Source organism: Stegodyphus dumicola, chromosome 5 (genome assembly GCF_044657685.1).
Source record: "Stegodyphus dumicola isolate Sdum_Otavi_A_Nest chromosome 5, ASM4465768v1".
In the NCBI taxonomy this organism is placed as follows: Eukaryota; Metazoa; Arthropoda; class Arachnida; order Araneae; family Eresidae; genus Stegodyphus; species Stegodyphus dumicola.
In genome coordinates, this window is record NC_140772.1 from 65,248,516 (window position 1) to 65,268,865 (window position 20,350).

Here is a 20,350-nt window from a genome sequence, read left to right on the forward strand (position 1 = left end):
TGCTATGTGAAGATGGCAATTTAAATTATGATCTGTTAGCTCCGTTGCAATCTAAAATATATCTGTTGCATTCAGTATGTGTTAAGCACAGATAAAGTGGAAGTTTCGTCGTTCGTACATGAATAAAAATTAGTAACTGTAAATCATCTCTTCACAATTGAAAGAATAGCAATTGTCTAATAGAAGTAACAAAAACTTTCAAAGTTATTGTGCATATGGTCTGATTTTAGATATTTAAAAAATAATTTATGTAAGTGTAACACATAGAACATCCATTACGTACTTTGTTTGTATATGCATATATATTTAGTACAAAATGGTTGTTCTGTGTGTTACACTTACATGAATTATACACTGATGATCCAAAACATTATGATCATCCCAACAGTTTTCAATGAACTCGTCTGGATGAAGTAGAGGGCACATGATTAAGTGGAAATTGTGTTTAACTGCCGCTGGAGAAGGTAAGGAATAATTCTTGCACTTACTTTTGTGAGTAATGACCTTACATGGCTGCTTATCTAAGCGAACCCGAAGACTCCGAGCATCTCCGAAACTGCACAACTGGTCGGTTGTTCATGATCTGCCGTTGTTAGTATTTATGTAAAGTGGATGAATTACAGTGAAACCATCAGTAGACGCCTACGTGTTTGGCGTCTATGCGTCATCACAGAAAAAGGACGTCGGAGACTGTCCTGCTTGGTACAGAAAAATCGGCGCCAGACAGTGGCTCAGCTGACAGCCAACACAATGCAGGTCCAAGTGCAAGTGTTTCGGAAGCAACAGACGCCAGACTCGTGTGCGTCTGTTGACAAGCGTTATTATCAACTACGCCTACAGTGGGTCCAGGAACATCGAGAATGAAAGACAGTTGCCTGGTTGGATTAATCGCAATTTCTCATTCATCACGTCAATGGTCGTGTCAGGGTACGCTATCTTCAAGGCAAATCACGATTTCGCGTTCATCTTGTCGATTGCCATATCAATGTACGCCGTCTTCAGGGCAAACAGTTGCTCCCCCTCCCTTCCTTGTACATCAGGTCATGCACAGCTGCTAGTGGCGGTAGTATGCTTTGGGGAACGTTTACATGGACGTCTCTGGGACCCTTTGGTTCAATCAAGAGGGACACGATTACAGTGGTGCCGGGAACATGTCAATTGGAATGTGTCTGACTGGGAAATGTCATGTTTACTGATGAGTCAAGATTTGCTCTGTAGCCAGATGACAAGCGTATAAGCATATGGCGTAAACAACGAACGCGCAGTCAGTCCTAAAACATCATGCATGGAAGCATTATGGTTTGGGCAGGGATTTCATTAGGATACCGCACCGACCTGCACATTTTTAAACAGGGTTCTTTGACGGCTGTCCGGTATCGAGATGATTTCCTAGAACCCATTGTGAGATTGTACGCTGCAGCAGTTGGCCCTACGTTTGTTTTAATGGACGATAACGCACGTCCCCATAGAGCTGACATCGTCGATGACTACCTGGAGAGTGAAGGGACTGCGCATATGGCGTGGCCAGCTAAGGAGGAATACCAATTCATGTCCTGGCCACGTAACTCGCCAGATCTTAACCCGATAGAGCATTTATAGTGTCATAGTGGGAACTCAGAGCTCAGACACCACCATGTCAAAATATCTCGACTTTGTGTGACCGCTGTTTGAACATTTGGTACAACCTGTCTCCAGTTATCTACCAAGAACTTGTGACATCCATGGCAAGGCAAGGTGCAGTTGTTTTGCAGGCGAATGTTCGCGCAACGCGTTATTGAGTAGGTGGTCATAATGTTTTGGCTCAGTATATATATATATATACTATAATATATTAAAAGCAAGGAAAGGAAAAGCCGAAACAATGATTATATAATAACATTGATCCATATTGAAGGGAAAGAATCCTGATTGCGTAGTATGCTAACATGTTGACTTCGTAGTATCTAAAGAACTTGGCAGTCGAGGCAGTTTTAATTTCATTTTTATTTGCAATTAACATCTGTGGCCACAGTTCACTTGGCACTTTGAGTTGTGCTTATTCAAGAACATTTACATTTTTGATATTGTTGAAATAGGTACAGAGCATAATGAAACAGCATCTAATCAGCACCGAGGCAAAAGCTGAGGCGCGTAGTTATGGAAGATGGAAGCACGGGAAGAGAAAAGTTTTGGTTCCGCAATTTTTACGTCATGAGAGCTGCGATCTAGAAATGACGCAATCCCGAGAAGTTATTACGATTTTTAGAACAGAGAAGGAGAATTAAAGATTTACCGTTAGCTTAAATTATAATTTTGGCTTACATAATCCCCCCACCTTCAAAGAGAAAAAGGCTTTGCGACAGAAAAGTCTATTTAGAAGAAACATTACGGAATTAGCGAAACAAGAGAAATGCAATAGTGGAAAAAAATCATAAAATTTTGATCTAAATGTTTTAAAATAACAGAATCTTGTAGACATCATTTTTAACAAGAAATGTAAAGTAAAAATGCTACTGAAATTTTTGAAAGTCTGCAAACTCATTTTTCTGTATACATACTGTAAAAAAAAAGTCCTATGTTTTTCAAGAAATAACCGTAAAATATCACAGTTCTCAGAATATTTACTTGAGTATCATAAACATCATTTGAAATATTTTATTGAAATTATGCTTTTTATTATTCTTAGACATTTATAGTTCATTTATTCTTTACAAAACCTGAAGACCCCACAGCTTTTCTAAATACTAACATAGCCGTCATATTGGCATATCCAATTGAGCGAACTGGTGTATTTATTCTGCACCATTGGACAAAAGAATGCCAAATTGGTAGTTACTATATAAAAGGCCTCCGTTCCTTGGATAGAGGTAGCCGGCCTTTTTGAACTGCTCTATCATTCCATTACTTAAAAAAATTAATTTCTTTCCATTATATTAAAAAATAATTATTATTATATACGAAACAAATGGGAGCCTTCAAAGTTTATGTCACTTCATTTTTAAATTGATTAGAAAATTCTTAGAATTCAAATATTTAAACAAAAATTTCTTTGTTAAAATAATAAAAAAATCAGAATATTAATTCAAAAGTATTTAAACAATAACGCAAGAATATATTAATCATGTTAATAACCTTCCATAAATAAAATCTTTATTAATCTTTTAAATTCGTTATTAAACATTAAAGAAAACCAAATTTTTGATACCATAAAATTCTACTCTTCATAAAAGGATGCAAGATTTTAAAAATTTTTTATAATACGAAAAACAGCATATCTAGATTTTCAATATAATAACAATGATTAGGAATTTGTATATGATTATAATGTACAAATTTCTAGCTACATTAATTTACTTTTTTCATAAGAGATCTTGTGTGAAATTTTAGAATCCATAGCACTATTTGAGTTTTGTTCCATTGCAAAAGAATTTTATTCTAAGATAATAACTTTCGTTTTCCGTTTTACAAACTGTGCGATTAAGAAAACGAAAACAAATTGCTCACGTGTACATACTTGAAGCACGTAGCGTAAGCTGACTAACGACCTTTGCTGAAATAATTTGAAACGTCGATACAGTGCATCATTGAGAACACTCATCAAATCACTTTTAATATAAACACTTTGCTGGATTAATTTTTGAAGCACTGCCGATGATCAGATTTTTTTTTTATATGCTGGAGAATAAAATAAAATTTATTATCATAGCAAAGCTTCAATTTGTCATTCAAGAATAAATGATGTCTAAATATTAAGCTGGTCGTGCTTCTAAAATTTCATCCGATTATCCATTACGCCATAATAGTCCAACCATATACGCAACAGTATTTCCGGTCATGACTAAAAGTGAATTAAGTACATTATAAGCCAAAAGTACATTATAAAGCCGATAAATTTCTTCTTTTTTGTTTAAAAGCAAACTAGATGTTTGAAAACATCGGTACACAAATAAATTTTCCATTAAGTCGCTGTAAAAGGAGAGTTATGATCAATTTGGAAGAAAAACACGGCTACTTTAAATTTAAAATTTAGCAAAAAATCAGGTATTTGCTGAAGATTTCTAAATGAAACTCTGATTTCGAGGACGATCAGATTCTCTCCGAGCAAACAACTTTTGCAAACCTAAGAGGAGCAACAACCATTTGGATACGAATTTATTAAAGTTAGAAGCTGCGGCAACCAAAATGGTTGCTTTGCAAAACCTATGAAAGAATCTATGTCTGACCGTTCTCCAAATCGATAGAGTTTCATTCAAAATCTCTGTTAATTGCGTTTATTTAACCTCATTTACTTGTAAATGGTACACTTGAATGTGAATGAAAATTGCATCATTTATATTCAATCAGAAAACTTAATTGCAATCGTGAATTTTTGCAACTGAAAGGTAGGAATCATAATTCCTTCAAGTTGATTGTCCAGGTTCAGATTAGCATTTTCAGTTGCATATACAATTGTAAGACTATCCAAACTTGTATACTTTATCGACGATAATCGCAAAATTATACAAACATTTTTGACGTTTTTCCAAACTGTTAGGAGTTCATTACTCACCAGAAGAAAAAAGGCGAAGCTTTTCTAAAGCACTTTATCCTAACGAAAAACAGATATTCAAAATCTCAAAAAGAAAAATAAATGTTTTGTTACAAATAGTAGTTTAAAATCTGCTTAACTGTAAAAAAATACTTTCTTTTTACACTCTTTTATGTGTTTGAAAATGCGCGTTGAAACTCTTTCATTAACAGAAAACTATACTATTCAGCGTCTTTCCGTTAGCTGTCGCAGGATTATGACGGCGCATAGAAATGTATACGCCAAGGATAGAGATGCTTTCGGAAAGTATCTTTTAAGATCTTATCTTATCCTTATTCATGGCAGATCTTCTCCCTTGCTAGCTTTTCTTTGATAAATTAGTTCCCTAACTTTATCCAAACAAAGAGATTTAAAGACATTGTGATAATTACAAAATTGCCTTCGCCATAGAACGAATTAAGAGGTTAACCGAAAATAATTATGTTTTGAAATCCGACTACCGAATTCTCAGCGTAATTGGAGTGAAATGAGTTTTGTAGCCTTTATAATATATTTCGTTTAAATTAACATTTCAGATGTTTGTTCGAGTCAAATGATGCATCGCAACACGAGAAACGAAGCTATTCTTGAAATTAAATCGTAACAGTAAAATAACTGAATAAATAGAAACTGCCACTCAACTGTAATTGACTATGATTACACATAATTATTTATTTAACAACGAAGGGGAACTTCATACTTTCCACTTTCCAAGAATCTCATGGATCCTCAAAATGCAAAAGAAGGTAATTATTAAACGTCACAGTTATGACAGTACTTTAAAAATTTGTTTCATATTATCGGAATGTGCACTCAGTCGCAGTAAAATGGATACTGGGAATTCCTTTAAAATGAAGAACTTTAAAACCCAGTTATGCGTTTACCATCAGGGAATTGAATGGATTCATTATAAATGCATTTCTTCAGCCACCTTTCTCCTACAAAAACGGATTTTTCTAAAGACATGCGTTTTTTTGTTAAAGAAACACAGCGCTGAAGCAATTAAAATTTTGATAGTTACAAATACAAATTTCGTAAAAGAATTGTTAGCTTCATTTAACTATGGAAAACATTACAATACAATAATTACACGAGTGTAATACAGGATTGCTGCAAATGATTTATATGGACTTAAATTTATATAATTCCTAAGTTAAGATTCGTACTTGTTCTTAAGTAACAAAAGAAAATATCTTTGTGTTAAGTAACAAAAGAAAATATCTTTAAATATTTTTAAACTCGCTCTTGCAATCTTTCTTGTGACATATCGTGGAGGTCTGCGACTGAGTTTATTGCAATGCATGATCGTAAAGGTATACTCTTCTTTCATAGCTTGGAAATAATAAACGCAAATATTAAGTAAAGCTGACGTTCAGTATATGAACCACATGTAAATTCCAGACGATCAGTGAAAGAATTCCATTAAAAAGAAATAACTTTTTCTAAGCGGGACTGCGTTTAATTTCCATATAGGCGTAAACATGCGTATGTAAGATAAAGCCATATATGCGTATTCCCCAAATAACGAATATCATGTAAACGTAATCACTACTTTTCCACTCAAAATCGAGAATATGAATTTATTCATTGAAATTACAATCCATTCTGAGATAAATTGATTTTCTTTCACCTGATACGTCAAAAAGAATTAAAAGCGATCGTCTCAGATATAATAAACTAATAAAAAAATCGTCTAAAATCTAGTAAACTTTCTTTCCTGTTTTATCCATATAAATAATTACTGTGAACTGAGAATAATATTGCTTGGAACAATAAAAAAATTATGTTGTAGAGTCATTTTTAAAGCGCGACTGTGGATTAGGGGATCCAGTCACCAGATCCTGGTGGTGGCGAATTATTCCACCACTTTTTAGTTCGGGCGTTACTTGTAGGTTACTTGTAGTTTTTTTTTTTTTTTTTTTTTTTTTTTTTTAAAGCAGGAGACTGAAAAATGTGTAGTGCCTTTCTTAGTACTCGAACGCTGGACCCCTCGAATATGCGCCGAGTGTGCTTCCAGTTACACCATGAAAACCTGTGGAAATGAGGGAGAAAATACCTTATAATAGGAATTTAACTTTTAATAAATAACATGAATTCGAAAACAGTAGATCCAAAGGAACTGAAACAAAGCAGTTTCTTAAATAGCAATGAAAACCCGAAATATAAAAAGTTTTAAAAATAATTTATGCCTTCAAGAGTTTGTTATCACTATTTCAAGATGTTAAAAGAAAAGTTAAATGTAAAATATGAAAATCAAACTCTCCAAAGGAATTGTAATTTGATCTCCTATACAGATTTCAATTTAACACCTCAAATAAATTTAAGTTAAGTAGACTAGAAGAGAAACACGCTAATGTGACAATCAAAATCGTAAAAACAACCTTGTATTTAGCGTAGGTATAAAAGTTAAGTAGTTGCAATGTTAAGTAGTTGCGATAGGTCTACTTGTTTAGGAATTCCCACTTCAGAAACGCTGTTCAAAATGAAAATACAGATGGTAGGAAAACAATTGTGCTATTTACTATTTCGTCTAAATTTCAGCCATGTGGAGACTTGTGAATTAATCTAATAATGTTCGCACTTATCTAGTTATTCGAGATGCATTTGTTCCACTGGGTCGCTTGCGCACAAGATTTTCCAGCAAATAGTTCGCAATAATTTTATTTTACCAGATTTAAAAATTTGCTTGTTGAAAACAGTGAAACCTTTCATATTCAAAATAGAATTTACTGGTATTTTTTAAAAGGCAGTATTGAAAAGTTGTCTTTTCTTGTTTCAGTATTTATGCACAAAAATTTTACGGAAACATAAAAAGGAAGATTCATTGCCCCTACTTAAATTTTAAAATCTTATCGATGAGAGAAATTGAGGTTTAATGTAAACCATCCTTTTAAATACTGAGTGATTTAGAAATAGGGAATTTAATATGTCGATTGACTATTACCTCTAACGAGGAAAATTCTTTTAATGTTTCACTTAAATTAACATGAAAGGAAAACTGTATGTGATTCGCTAACTGCAAATGCACACGCACTCCGTAAATAGGTAATAATCGCTGCATCAGGTAAGAATATTTTACGTTAACTGTTTTAGAACGTTATTTTTTGTGAAGATTGCTGTTTGCAGTCTAGTTGCGCCGTTTTACTTTCCGAGAATATTACTTTAATATTGCTTTATAAATGTTGAAAGCGGGAACTTCCATGAAATGAATTTAAATCTTGTTGTTTATTTTAATAGTTTTAAGTTAACATAAAGGTATTAATTTTGATCTTGCATTGCATATCTCTTACTCCTGTGTTAGATGGAGAAAAGAAGAAAATTTAGCCGTTTTCAAATCTGAGTAAATAAAAGGAAGACTTGTTTGTGAACAGACGCACCAAAGTAAATATTTTGAAAGGAATTGTAATGTGGTTGATATCCCAAATGTATTTATTTTAAATTAATGCTACTAATGTATTACTTCGTCATTTTAAAGTGTATTTAAAATGAATATTTTTTTTTATCATAGTCTTTATTTTTCTCGAATTATGATCATAGTATGACTGGCAATGCAGTTTGTGGTTTAATTTTCCCGTTATATTCTACTTTTTGTTTTCACAAATGCTTGAACCTTCCAGAGATTTTTTTTAATAAATGGTTTAGACAAAGATATAAGCTAATTTTTTCCTTTTAAAATATTAATGCAACAGATTTCCTCATGAAGTTTATAAGGATATTTAATTTGCTTCCTGATTAATTATATTAAAAGATAAAGCACATTTGTGATTGATAATTTGCTTTGTTAATTAGTTCATCATGTAATATTAAGCATAATTATTACATGATGAAATAATTAACAAAGCAGTGAACGTTTTTACATTCCGTGGAATTTCTTTTCCATTCTAAACTTCAACTTTTTTTTCCATTCCTTTGGAGCCTATATTGGTACATGCAATTTCTGTAAATTTATCTAAATTATTTGTATAATTAACGCAAATGGTCGTTAGCCCAGAAGGGTTATTAGTCTCGAAATGGTATTTGCGTCAAACCACTTTAAATGTGACAACAACTTTTCCACCGAATATTATCGTCTGTAATGAAAGCGCTGCATGAATGTACGTATGTTTCTTGCACTGTGAAAAAAACCAACGGTTCCTAGAGTCATCAAATTTTGAATAACGTAGTCCTCTAACCGAATATTTTGTACAATTTTAATGAGTTTTGATTAAAAAACTCAACGATTTCAAAGGCAGCAGTGGCAACGGTGCAGGGGAATAAAACATCTCCTGCGCGAGAGTGTCTATCAGAATTTCTAAAGATATGCTGTTTCTAAAAACTTTTAGCCCAACGTGGCATTAGCCCAAACGCTCTTGAAACGTGTATGTGTCTGTAAACGTAAAAAATAAATAAATAAAAATGTCTGAAAGTTTTCAGATTTTAAATTACGTCCAAATGGTCTTTCTTTGAACTTTTGTGTGTTACCTTTATTTATTAAATATCATGTTCTTCTCACCTAAACCATAAAATTCAGTTAAAAAGCAATATCGTAAAATAATTTTCAACTGAGCATATCTTTAGAATTTCCGATACACAGTACCACGCGCTAGAGATAAAAATGTTTTTTCTATACAACGTTGCCATTGCTCGCTTTGAAATCCTTGAGTTTGTTAATCAAAAACTCGTTAAAGTTTTACAAACTATGAAATCGATCATAAAACAAATTCCAAATTTCAAATTTGGGCGGCTTTCAGATGCCCATATTCGCAGTAGGATTACGTCATTCAAAATTGGATGGCTCTAGGTACCGTTGTTTTATGGCAGTGCGAGAAATTTATGCAGATTCTTCATTATTTAATTTCTTCAAATATGATACAAGGCCATAATATTTTGTGGCAACAGTTTGAAAAGTGATACAGCCTTTTAAAGTTTACAACAAAAAATTGCCAAACGAAAGCAATAGTCCTTGAGGGACTAAGTTCCTTTGAACTGAAAAAAACGCCGGTAAATGAAATCTGAAAAATTAAAGTAAAATATAATCTGAAAGTTTCCGATTATTTTTTATTATTGTATTATTTCACGCTTTGATTTTCATAAGTATGAAGACTCTTATGATAATCACCTCTCCAAGGCACCCACATCAGAAAATTGTCAGCATTTAATGATAATATGATTAAATAACGTAGTGAAATCATGAACAGTCATATTTGCATAAGTAGTTAACCCCAAAAAGATTATAATTGTCTGGAAGCTAAGCCAATCTTTAGATTTTCGGCTTATTGAGCATGTATATTAACAGCTCCTTTTTCTCAGTACGTATGTTGTGCCACATAATGAAATTTAATGAAGTCATATCTGAAACAAAAATAGAATACCAATATGGTTAATTATAATGCTAAATACATTAAAAGAATTTTTTAATTTAAATAAAATACAAAAAAAAATTTAAGCAATAGTCACGTTTTGTCCTTATAACTGCATAAAATGACTGGTAAGAATATTTTTACTAAATAAATCCTTCAATTACTTTGATGTAGCTCTTCATTATGTACCAACCGAGACGAATAAATCATGGAACATGGTTATTAATCTTCACATTTTGACTTAAACTGGTTCTCGTTTCATTGAATACAGGTTTTGGAAAATTGATTTTTTAACGGTCTACGATGGATGGTGAAGAAGAACTGTAAGAGCTCTGAGTGGATCAAAATTGCATAAAATTTGATGCAGTAGTTTCTTTCGTATCAAATATAAATTGATAGTTCAAAATACTATTTTCAGATTGACTCATTTTATCACAGGGTTTCGCAACTGGACTTGAATGTTTCTCTAAAAACTGTTTTGCAGTTTAAGTGGAAGGGTCGTTAGTTTATTGATAAGATAGATTACAACTTGATGTCAGTTATCATAATTACGGTGTTTAATGCATTACCAGATTATATCAATATTTACATAACGTTAACTTTATGAAATTCTTCTTGTTAAACTATTTTTATAAAGATTTCTTTAATTTGTAAAGAACATTTAATTTTAAATTAACCAATTTTTGTTCAGTTACTTACATATCTTTTTTATCTTTCCTCACTTCCATTTCCTGCCAGAATGATATTTCAATTTTGCGCGTTATGCAAAGTACGGTAGAAAGGTACTACGAGTATTTAAATTGGTGTCTGAGTTATTGACAGAACGTGTTCTGCCTCTGTGTCTCGTTGTTTCGCTGATTCAAGCTTGCCATTTTACGGCCGTGCCTAACAATTGCCGGTTTGCGTACGTCGACGGTAGGGCTATGATTCATCTCGCGTTAATTATCTCTGTACAACTTCGACTGATTATTTAAATTAGTTTTTAATTTTACCTTTCTATTTTGAGTTGCCGCCAAAAGTATTGGCATAGTAAGCACCAGGAATTCCGTCTGTAAATTCCTTCTTGAGTTGAATAAAGTGCCATTGATACAGTTTGAACTTAGCGAATAATCGCTTGACAGTTCAAGTAAAGATCTAGCCAGCAAAGTAAAGTTAATTTAGCTAGAATCTTAAATAAACAAATCCATAATAATGAATTTATTGACTTGTGGAAAATGCAACATGTTAAGACAATTTTATTTGTATATTTTCAGTTAAACCTATAATTCATTGATCAAAGTGCAATTGATAACAAAATACGGAATTAAAAAAAAAGCATTTTTATCTTTTCTGGCAATATCTTTACCTTATACCAATTTATATGGAAGATTTTAAATTTCTATATCGTTAACTATTTTTCGTTATATCAGTTTATTCGGAAGGAAGTATTAAAATTCCATAACGTTAAACATTTTTGCGTTAAATCAATTTATGGAGAAGGACATTTTAAATTTCCACAATGTTAAACATTTTTACTTCGCATCAATTTAAATGGAAGGAGATTTTAAAATTCCAAAATGTTAAACATTTTTACATAGTTCCCAATGTTTGTCGATTTTGAATTTTAAAACATCGCGTATGCTATCTATATTAGCATTGTAGGAATCATTGTCTACATTAACAGACTTATTTTGACTTTATATGCAAATCGGATTCAGCATTTTGTGAAAAAACATAATTATTTTATAGTGTGTGTCAGTAGAGTACAAGTGTGTATTTACGAAATTATTATTCGAGTTTCTTTGATGCCATTTTTTATCAACCAACCAAGCCAAATATATCACGGGAATACAATACGTATATCGAACTTCATTTTTCGGTTTAAATTGGTTATCATTCCGTAATTCATTTAATGATGGTTTTTGGAAAAACAATCTACTTTGGGCTGAGAAGAGCAATTGTTAATGCTTTGGGTAAAAAAACTTGCGCAGTATCTGAAGCTACAGTTCATTTAATATGAAATAAAACTAGACTTCCTAAAAAAGCCTTTCATATTGGCTCGATTTATCATATGGTTTTACAATTTGGCTTAAAATGTTCTGAAAATATCGTTTGGTACATAAATATGACAGGATATTTAACACGGTGTCTATTACTGTGATTACAAAGTTTATTGGACTGTTAGATAATCTCAATATTTACACGACGGTGATTGTAGCTTATGTAAAGTTTTGTGGGTAAAATAATTTTCCTTCCTTATGTCTGCCGTGATTTGTTTAACGCAATATTTGGGATAGACTAAAAAGGCTACAACGTATTATGTAAGTTTCAGATGTCCTTTTTTTTAGGTGGTTATACATCGAACTTATCGAAGTTTTAAATTTTAAAGAAAAATATTATTTAAATTGTCAAAACGTTAAGCATTTTTATACAGTAACCCGTATTTTGCAAAATGCCAGGTTTAAAACTCAGCATATGCTGTGTGCGATATATGTTATTGGCATTGCATGAAACTCGGTTGTTTTGTACAATTCTGGCTCATTGCGCTCCTGTAGCTAATTTGAGATTCAGTGTTGCATAAAAAGCCTACATTTATTGGAAATGAAATTTTGAATCATGAGTTACCATGTATCTCTTTACATGATACTGATTTTGAAACTTCTTTTTACAAATATTACATAAGAACGGACGTTTCCCTGTGTGGATTCTTATATGCTTCTTTAAATTGCCCCCCTTTATGAGAAGTTGCATAACTGCAATATGGACAGGACCATGGACATTCCTCAAATGATGCAAGAAGTAATATGTTTTCGCAAACCACAGTTTGATTTCTATATGATGAATCTACAGGGAAAAGTTTTAATTTTAATGTTATGCGTACTTTAATTAAATGATAAACATAATTCATTATAAGGTATAAAATAAATCAACAAGGCATTTCTGACTTCGTAAATAACGTATTATGTACTGCTATTCAGAAGTATTGTAACACTAAAAAAGTATGTTTTATAGCTGAAACTGATGCACGGGTATCATGAGAGAAGCAAATAATTAAAATTAAGTTGTGGATGCAAACAGCATTAAGGTCTTAATTGAAGGATATTTTAAGAAGACTGCAAAAGTAAATCTTAATCGCTGGAAGGTTTGTAAAAGATTTTCTAAGCCCAAACTTCGACAAACTCTATAAAATTGTCCTAAATATGTGGATAGAGTCTTTATCAATAAACTACGCGTAAGAAGAGCAAACAATTATTATTATAGATAGGCTGCAAAACTGAGGGACAGAAAATCAGGAAAAACCTTTCGGATATCATTTTCTTCCCGTTAATACCCAACTATGTAGTTTTAATACCCAACTATGTAGGTATAAATAGTTGGGTATACCTACATAGTTGTCAATCACTATACCGTTAAATTAAATTGTTGTTGGACTGAAAGCACAGTTCCACGCAGAGCGAGGCATCTTTGAGCACAACTAAAGGAATCTAAAATAGGAAAACTCGTAGAGTTTAGAGTACGTGTTTCTCGTGTTGTAAAATCGCATCACTTGATGAAAGGCAAAGGACAGAAAAAATTTCAATGCAATCACCACAGAATGAAAGAAAGATCGGCAGGAGTGTCAGAATGTTTAGATATACACCAGTATGTATGATGGAGATTAGTTACTTCACTAGCATTAGCAGACCATAACGCACCGCACGACTTCTTTTGACCTTCTATCGACCTTCAGAGACTGCAATGTTGTAAAACAGTGTCTAAAACTGAAATTGGGTGTCTATCAAAAACAGTTAACGGGCCAGAACACTTTTTTTAAGAAATTTTTTTAATATTTTTTAACAAAATACAAAATACATAAACTAAATTTTAAGTTTTACTTACTGAATATTTATCAAAACATTCATAAACAATAATAATAATAAGAGAAAAATTTCATATTATTTTTTCCCTCCGAAGTCTAAAAGTTGCAAGAAATTTTTATTGGTTCTACTTTGTAATTTTAACGTATTGACAGCTAAATTTTAAATTTTAGACAGGCATTTATACCAAGTAATTTCGGTATGTTGAATTAATCACTTAAAGTCCCACTAGACGCCGAGCTTTAAAAGCCACTAAACACTGGCAGTTCAATCCAGGATTCGAATCCCGCGAAAAGGCTGGCTGCATATGCGATTTCGTGCTTTTTCCTATGTGTAATTTCAACCATTTTCATTTTTGTACGATAATAAGCCGAGATATTAATTAAAAACCCGAAAAACAGAAATTTTGAACTCATTCTTCAGCGCGATAACAGTCTCGGGATAAAAATGCTTTTTTACTTCCTTGTACGAAGTAAAAGGGAAGTATTGTAATCGCGAAAAGCTTCAGGCAGCATATTTCAACGCAAATATCCACTTTGACCGCTTTCGAATGCAATTTAACAATGTTTTTGCGTGATATCTAAAAAAAACTCCAAAAAAAACTAAAAAACTTCTTTAAAATTAATTCTGAAGAGAATTTTTCGTGGCGTCTGTACGAACGTATGTACGTACGTATCTCGCATAACTCAAAAACGAGTAGCCTCAGAACGTTGAAATTTCGTATATAGGTCTGCTATAACAGGTAGATGTGCACCTCGTATTTTGGTTGCAATCGGCCGCACCAAACGTATATAAATATATTTATATATATATCCACTCTGTTACCCGGCTCAGTGATCTCAGTTTCTTTACTCTTATATGTTTGTAAATTGTACATTTTTTGCTTTAAAAATCATTGAATTATGTTGTTCTTATCTTCCGGTTAAGTTTTTTTGCCTTTAGTAAATCTGTATGCAATAGTTTTAGAATTATCAACAGTTTTAAAGTTTTTTAAGTGCCGCTTTTTAAGTGCCTAATAATGTTTTTGACGGCGGCCATTGCTCTTGTTTACATTTGAAACAGCAGGATAGCGGATTTGTTGCCAATCTAGCAAAACTTAGCTTCGCAACAACAAAGATAACGCCTTCATTTATTATTTAAATCATGCTTAAGCCTTTCTGGAATTTTTTCGAGGAAATAAGCGTTTAAGATTTACTTCGTAATTTTTAATACAGATATTTTAAGTTTTTATGTATTTTTGCCTTGTCGCGAAGTGAAAACTGAATTAATTGAATGAGAAATACTCAATCGTCTATGAAAAACTGTTTCTTTTTTGTTTTGTTTGCTTAATTTCTTTTATACATAGTTGTAGCTTTATTATAGTATTTGAATAGAACATGTGGCAACGATTAGATAATTCTTTAAATGATATAAATTTTGTGCATTCTGAGTTATAATATGAACGAAATATAATACTGTTAAGTAAACCTAGCGCCAGAGTGTCGCTATGGTAAACAAAGTGAATTTTAAAGAATACATTTATTCTATCGTGGTTTATGCGCTGTCGGCGAAGTAGATTTAATTCAATCTAATAAGTTTAAATGAAATGCAAGAAAAAATGCGTATAATTTAATATTCCGTACAAGGAAGTCATGTGGTGTACACATCAGGTTTTTTCGAAAAGTGTTGCCACTGCTCGCTTTCACATCGTAATGTTTATTAATCAAAAAATTGTAAGTTTTACTATACATGAAATAAAATTAGCATTGCAAAACATTAAATATGTTATTATTATATAGAGTCATATTCTGACGTTGAAGAAAGCACGCCGTGATTGCATGTGACGTCAGTATATATCGAAAATTTTTAGTATTTTAAATAAATAACTGCTGTTGGCAGCTTTTTTGTTTCAGGTTAGGGTAATTGATACGGTATGTTATTGCCACGTTAATTCTTTTATTGATATTTAGAAATTGTTGTTATATTACATTAAATTGAAATCATGACGTCATAGGTATTAACTGAAATGTCAAAAGCTTTTGTTTCCTAGTTTGGTTTTAAAAAAAAAGGTATTTACGAATTGGTTATTACTTAAAAAGAATGAACTGTTTCCATTCATACTGAAATGTTTTTATGCATTTTCTTTTCAGGTGAACATATAAAGTATAAATTTTGCTTTGGCCGCAGCCCGCTTATTTGGCAGGCTTGCCCGCTAGTTAATGAATTAAAGTTGCGGTAGTAATTCTTGTAAAATTTAGTTCGAAAATTTTATTTCTTTTGAAATTTGAATACTCGAAAAATTTCAAATTAGTCTCTAAAATATATAAGATCTGACATTGGTAATTTAAAATGTATTCTGCTTTATGATTTCATTTCTTAAGATAAACCATGCACAGAGTGTTAAAATATCTTCCTTTTAATGGCCTTTAACTTGGGTATTCGCACATAGCTGAACGTATTTTCGTTCGAGTGAAACTTAATATATTAAAATTTAAATCTCCATTTGTACCACTTTACAGTTTTTCGAATTTTTATTATTTGGATTAACTCGAGTTATTATGTTTAACAACATACTAATTAACTTGAAAATACATTTCAATATAACTAAATGCATTTATTCTTTTTTAGAAATCGTAGATAATGTGAAGAATTCCCAACGAACTCCATTTCGACCTCTTCTGGAAAAAGAATCCTGTGACGAAGAAGTCATTCATATGATCAAGAAGTGCTGGACAGAAGATCCTACAGAGAGACCTGATTTCCAAGCTCTTAAATCGATCATTAGAAGACTTAACAAGTAATTAACACAACTTTTGACTTCTATATACGAAATTTTCTCTTCCAGTCGCAATTCAGTAATTAACTGCGTTGTTGATTTATAGTGACCATAAAATGAATTAACGTCTGCTTGAATAAATATTACGAGTATTTGAAACTAAAAGAATGAAATGCATTTCAAATCTGGAGCGTATAAAACTTCTCAGCATTTTTACCAAAAGAATCAATAATACGTTGTTTCAATAATTACTGCGCTGAATCAATAATGCTACGCTGATATTTTTAACTTGCAATCCAGCACAACTTCTTAGCGCAAAACGAATGCCGCTTAAAAATGTTTTAAATTTATCTCTAACTTTTATGTGCTCGATTTGAAGTACATGAAATTGGTGTAATATACTGCCTTTTAAAAATAGCAAAATAGTGAATTAATTAATTCCTAATTCTTAAAAAAAGTTATAATGAATCCGTTAAATCATTGAAAAGTGTATTTTATTACGAAACGGAACTTAATTTGTGAGGGAATCGGAGGTAATTCTTCAGTTTGTTTCATAACTGTCAAATTGACAGCTGAATTTTGCAGTGGAAAATTGCTTTGTGAAGATAATCCATGCTGTGGTCGTTCATCCACATCACAGAAAAAATGGTTGCCAAAGAGACAAAATTGCGATATCAAGTAGGCGAATGGCTATTAGGCATGTAGCAGAGATTATGTGTATTTTACTTCGCAGCAAGTAAGTGGTGTTAAGAAAATAATTCGTGGTGGCAAATGTCCAACAAGACGAGTACATCGAATAGTAACGCAGGCAGAAGAAGGATATTGTGTGAGGATTTTGGAGGAACGTTTGTCAATGTTTCAGATTGTCCATAAGTATTTTCGTACGAATATGTGACCAGAGATAGTATAACACACCAGTGACTGAGCGATAAAATCGTTGAACACTAATAGTTCAATCTGAGCTCAAACCGGGCCAACGAGCTGGCTGCTTAGAAATTTAGCCCAAGTCGCCATGAGAATGTTAAATTTCCAGCCAAAAGTACCTGATATAATATGACTTCCTAGCATAGTCACTTTAAAATCTTGGTTTACTCTAAGAACCATACGGGTCTGTCTCGCTCGTCGCCAGAACAATCTGAGTAATCACTGAGTAACAATCACTGAGTAACAGCTTCTATTACGTTTGTGTGTTATGTAGGAAGCGCTAATTATTTTGAATACACTTTTTAAATTTTTCTAACATTCTGTATTTTTTAAAACTTTACTAATATTCCTGACATACATTTTCTTTTATCATTCCAGAGACAATGACAGTGGTAACATTTTAGACAATTTGTTATCACGAATGGAACAGTATGCGAATAATCTAGAAGCTCTTGTTGAGGAAAGAACAGCGGACTATTTGGAAGAGAAAAGGAAGGCGGAAGACCTCTTATACCAGCTTTTACCAAAGTAAGAGGAAAGGACTTTCATTTGTTTATTTCTTTTTATTGATATTAGTAAGACAGTCAAGATGTGTATCCAACTCCCCAATAAGAAGACGTGAATTCCACGAAATTTTTGTAATATATGAAAACAGCAACGTATATTCATGTAAATATGGAAACTAAATTCTACACTTTTATTTGTATAGATTCTTTCAGTACATTAATTTGTATATATTGCTTTTACATTAATTTACTGGCCATCTATCCTTTCTGACTAAAAAAGGAACCAATTTCTTTTCAACAGACGTTTTGCAGCTCGAAAGCGTGAAGAATTACGACATTTTACTAACCAATTGTAAAATTTTCTTTTCATATACTTTCTGGCCAAACTAAAATCTACTCAGTAACCATTTTGGAAGCATTTCTTCCTGATAAGGAATAGATTGAAGCCACATATTCTGACGTCCCTTTCTTCTTAAGCTCATTGCAATACCACACCGCTTACAAGGACATGTAAACTTTTCTGCTAGATCTGCTAATGGTTTAAAAAATGGGCGTTTTCACTTCTGGTAAACCTTGTTCCACAGTATTACATGGCAAACCCTCACGCCGTTCTTCACATGTGCTTCTTTTAATGCAGCACTCGGTTACGGTAAGTTTTTAACTTGCTCTGTCCATTTTTCAGACTATATTTTAATTCAAGCATTTGCTGTTTCAATTGAACTAGTACCTTTAATTTTGAATTTAGACCTTTGCAAAGCTACACTCGTTTTTGGTCGGTATCTTGACTTGCTCTGTTCCCATTTTATTTTTTCAGATCGTATTTTCATTTTATTTATTTTTTACTAATTATTTAAAATTTCACTTACATTGTATTCACGTTCAATTAAAATTTACACCTTTTTCTAAAACGTTTTTTCTTCAGTCCTTTTCGAAACACTTCTTTTTTTAAGTTGTAAACAAGTTTTTAAGTTGTCTCTTTTATTTACTTTAACTGAGACTAATATCTTGAAATTTGTATTTTTTTTTTACTTTTTTACATTGTAAGACTTTTTCATATGTTCATAGGCTTTTTCAATTTTATGTATTTTCTTTTTACAGCACGTTTTTCTAACTTATTTTTAAAAAATATTTCACAATTCATATTTTTGTGTTGGAGAGTTAAATCAAGTAGAGAAAAGAGACAGTTCCAATGAGACTCTTAATTCTACTAAGTGCAAGGGCTAAAATTTTAAAGGTGAAACCTATTTATATACAACTAATACGAAGGCGATATGTCTATGAAACATTTACTTTCCTTCGATATAATCACTCAGCAATATGGGAAATCTTAGAATATCTGCAAAAGCTTTGTTCTATTCATGATTCGAAAGGAGCAAAATAGAAACTGTGGGAAAATATAGAAACAACTGCCATAAAGGGATTCTTTCATCTTTAGCAACCAAATCATAGTTACAGAGATTTTAAGTCCTAGGTATATGGCACACTTTAGAGGACTTCCTCTGCTCATCAAGCGAAGAAATCAGATACAGTTTATTATTTAAGTATTGATTTGTAAAATGACTGGAGGATTCTGCAGAAGTGTTGCCTTTTCTTTTTCATTCTTATTCATGCATATTTAAATCTCATTGCTTTTTTCATGTTGGTCACAAATTATGTTCCAAAACTGAACATTAATTCTGTACATTTTTTATTTGTACTTGAGTTACGGCATGGATTAGGGTATTGCCACAGTGGAGCATGAGAGTGCACATAACTTTCATGCTATTTTTAATGAACTTTTGATTACTTTTATAACTAATTTATTAATTTATAATCTTTTTAATATTTCTTTTCTCCTTCTTTTCCGCATGCCTTCGTGGTGTAATTGAAATCATACTGGACGCGTATTCGATAGGTCCAGGATTAAAGTCCCGGAGAGGGCATTGCACATTTTTCACATTTTCTGCCACTAAAAATACTAATGACGTTACGCGTGGCGCCCAAGCGTAAAGGTGGTGGACAATAATTCGTCACCAGGATTTGGCGATTGCGTCTCCTAATACCCAGTCGTTCTTTAAAAGCGGGAGTATAAAAGGTGTTTTTCCCCTCCTTTTCCGCATGCCTTCGTGGTGTAACTGGAAGCATATTCGATGCATATTCCACAGGTCCAGGTTTCGAGTCCCGACGAGAGCATTGCCCATTTTTCAGGTTTCCTGATATTAAAAAATCTTAATGGCTGTATACTTTTATGCCGCATATTGACAGCGTTCATTAAGTTTGAATTTCGATTTTACAGCTCACTATTCTTGTTTCTAGATTATCATGGTTACACAATTTTAAACAACTAAATATTACGAGACCTAATTCTTCTCTTTATGGAGCATATGTGTAGCACTGAAAAGAAGAGTCCATTGATTAGGAGATAGGTTCTTCGAAGTCCTGAAGACTTTCCTCGGATTAGATTA

At 32.3% G+C, this 20,350-nt stretch overlaps 1 protein-coding gene across 1 annotated transcript in view; it reads left to right on the forward strand.

Annotated features, from left to right (window-relative positions):
- Window positions 1-20,350, forward strand: part of LOC118186995 (atrial natriuretic peptide receptor 1-like) — a 1,070,353-nt gene that overhangs the window by 975,059 nt on the left and 74,944 nt on the right. Inside the window, exons 15-16 of the mRNA XM_085816725.1 lie at window positions 16,329-16,497; window positions 17,779-17,928. Of these exons, the coding sequence (XP_085672851.1) occupies window positions 16,329-16,497; window positions 17,779-17,928 (319 nt within the window). The remainder of the gene's footprint in view (window positions 1-16,328; window positions 16,498-17,778; window positions 17,929-20,350) is intronic.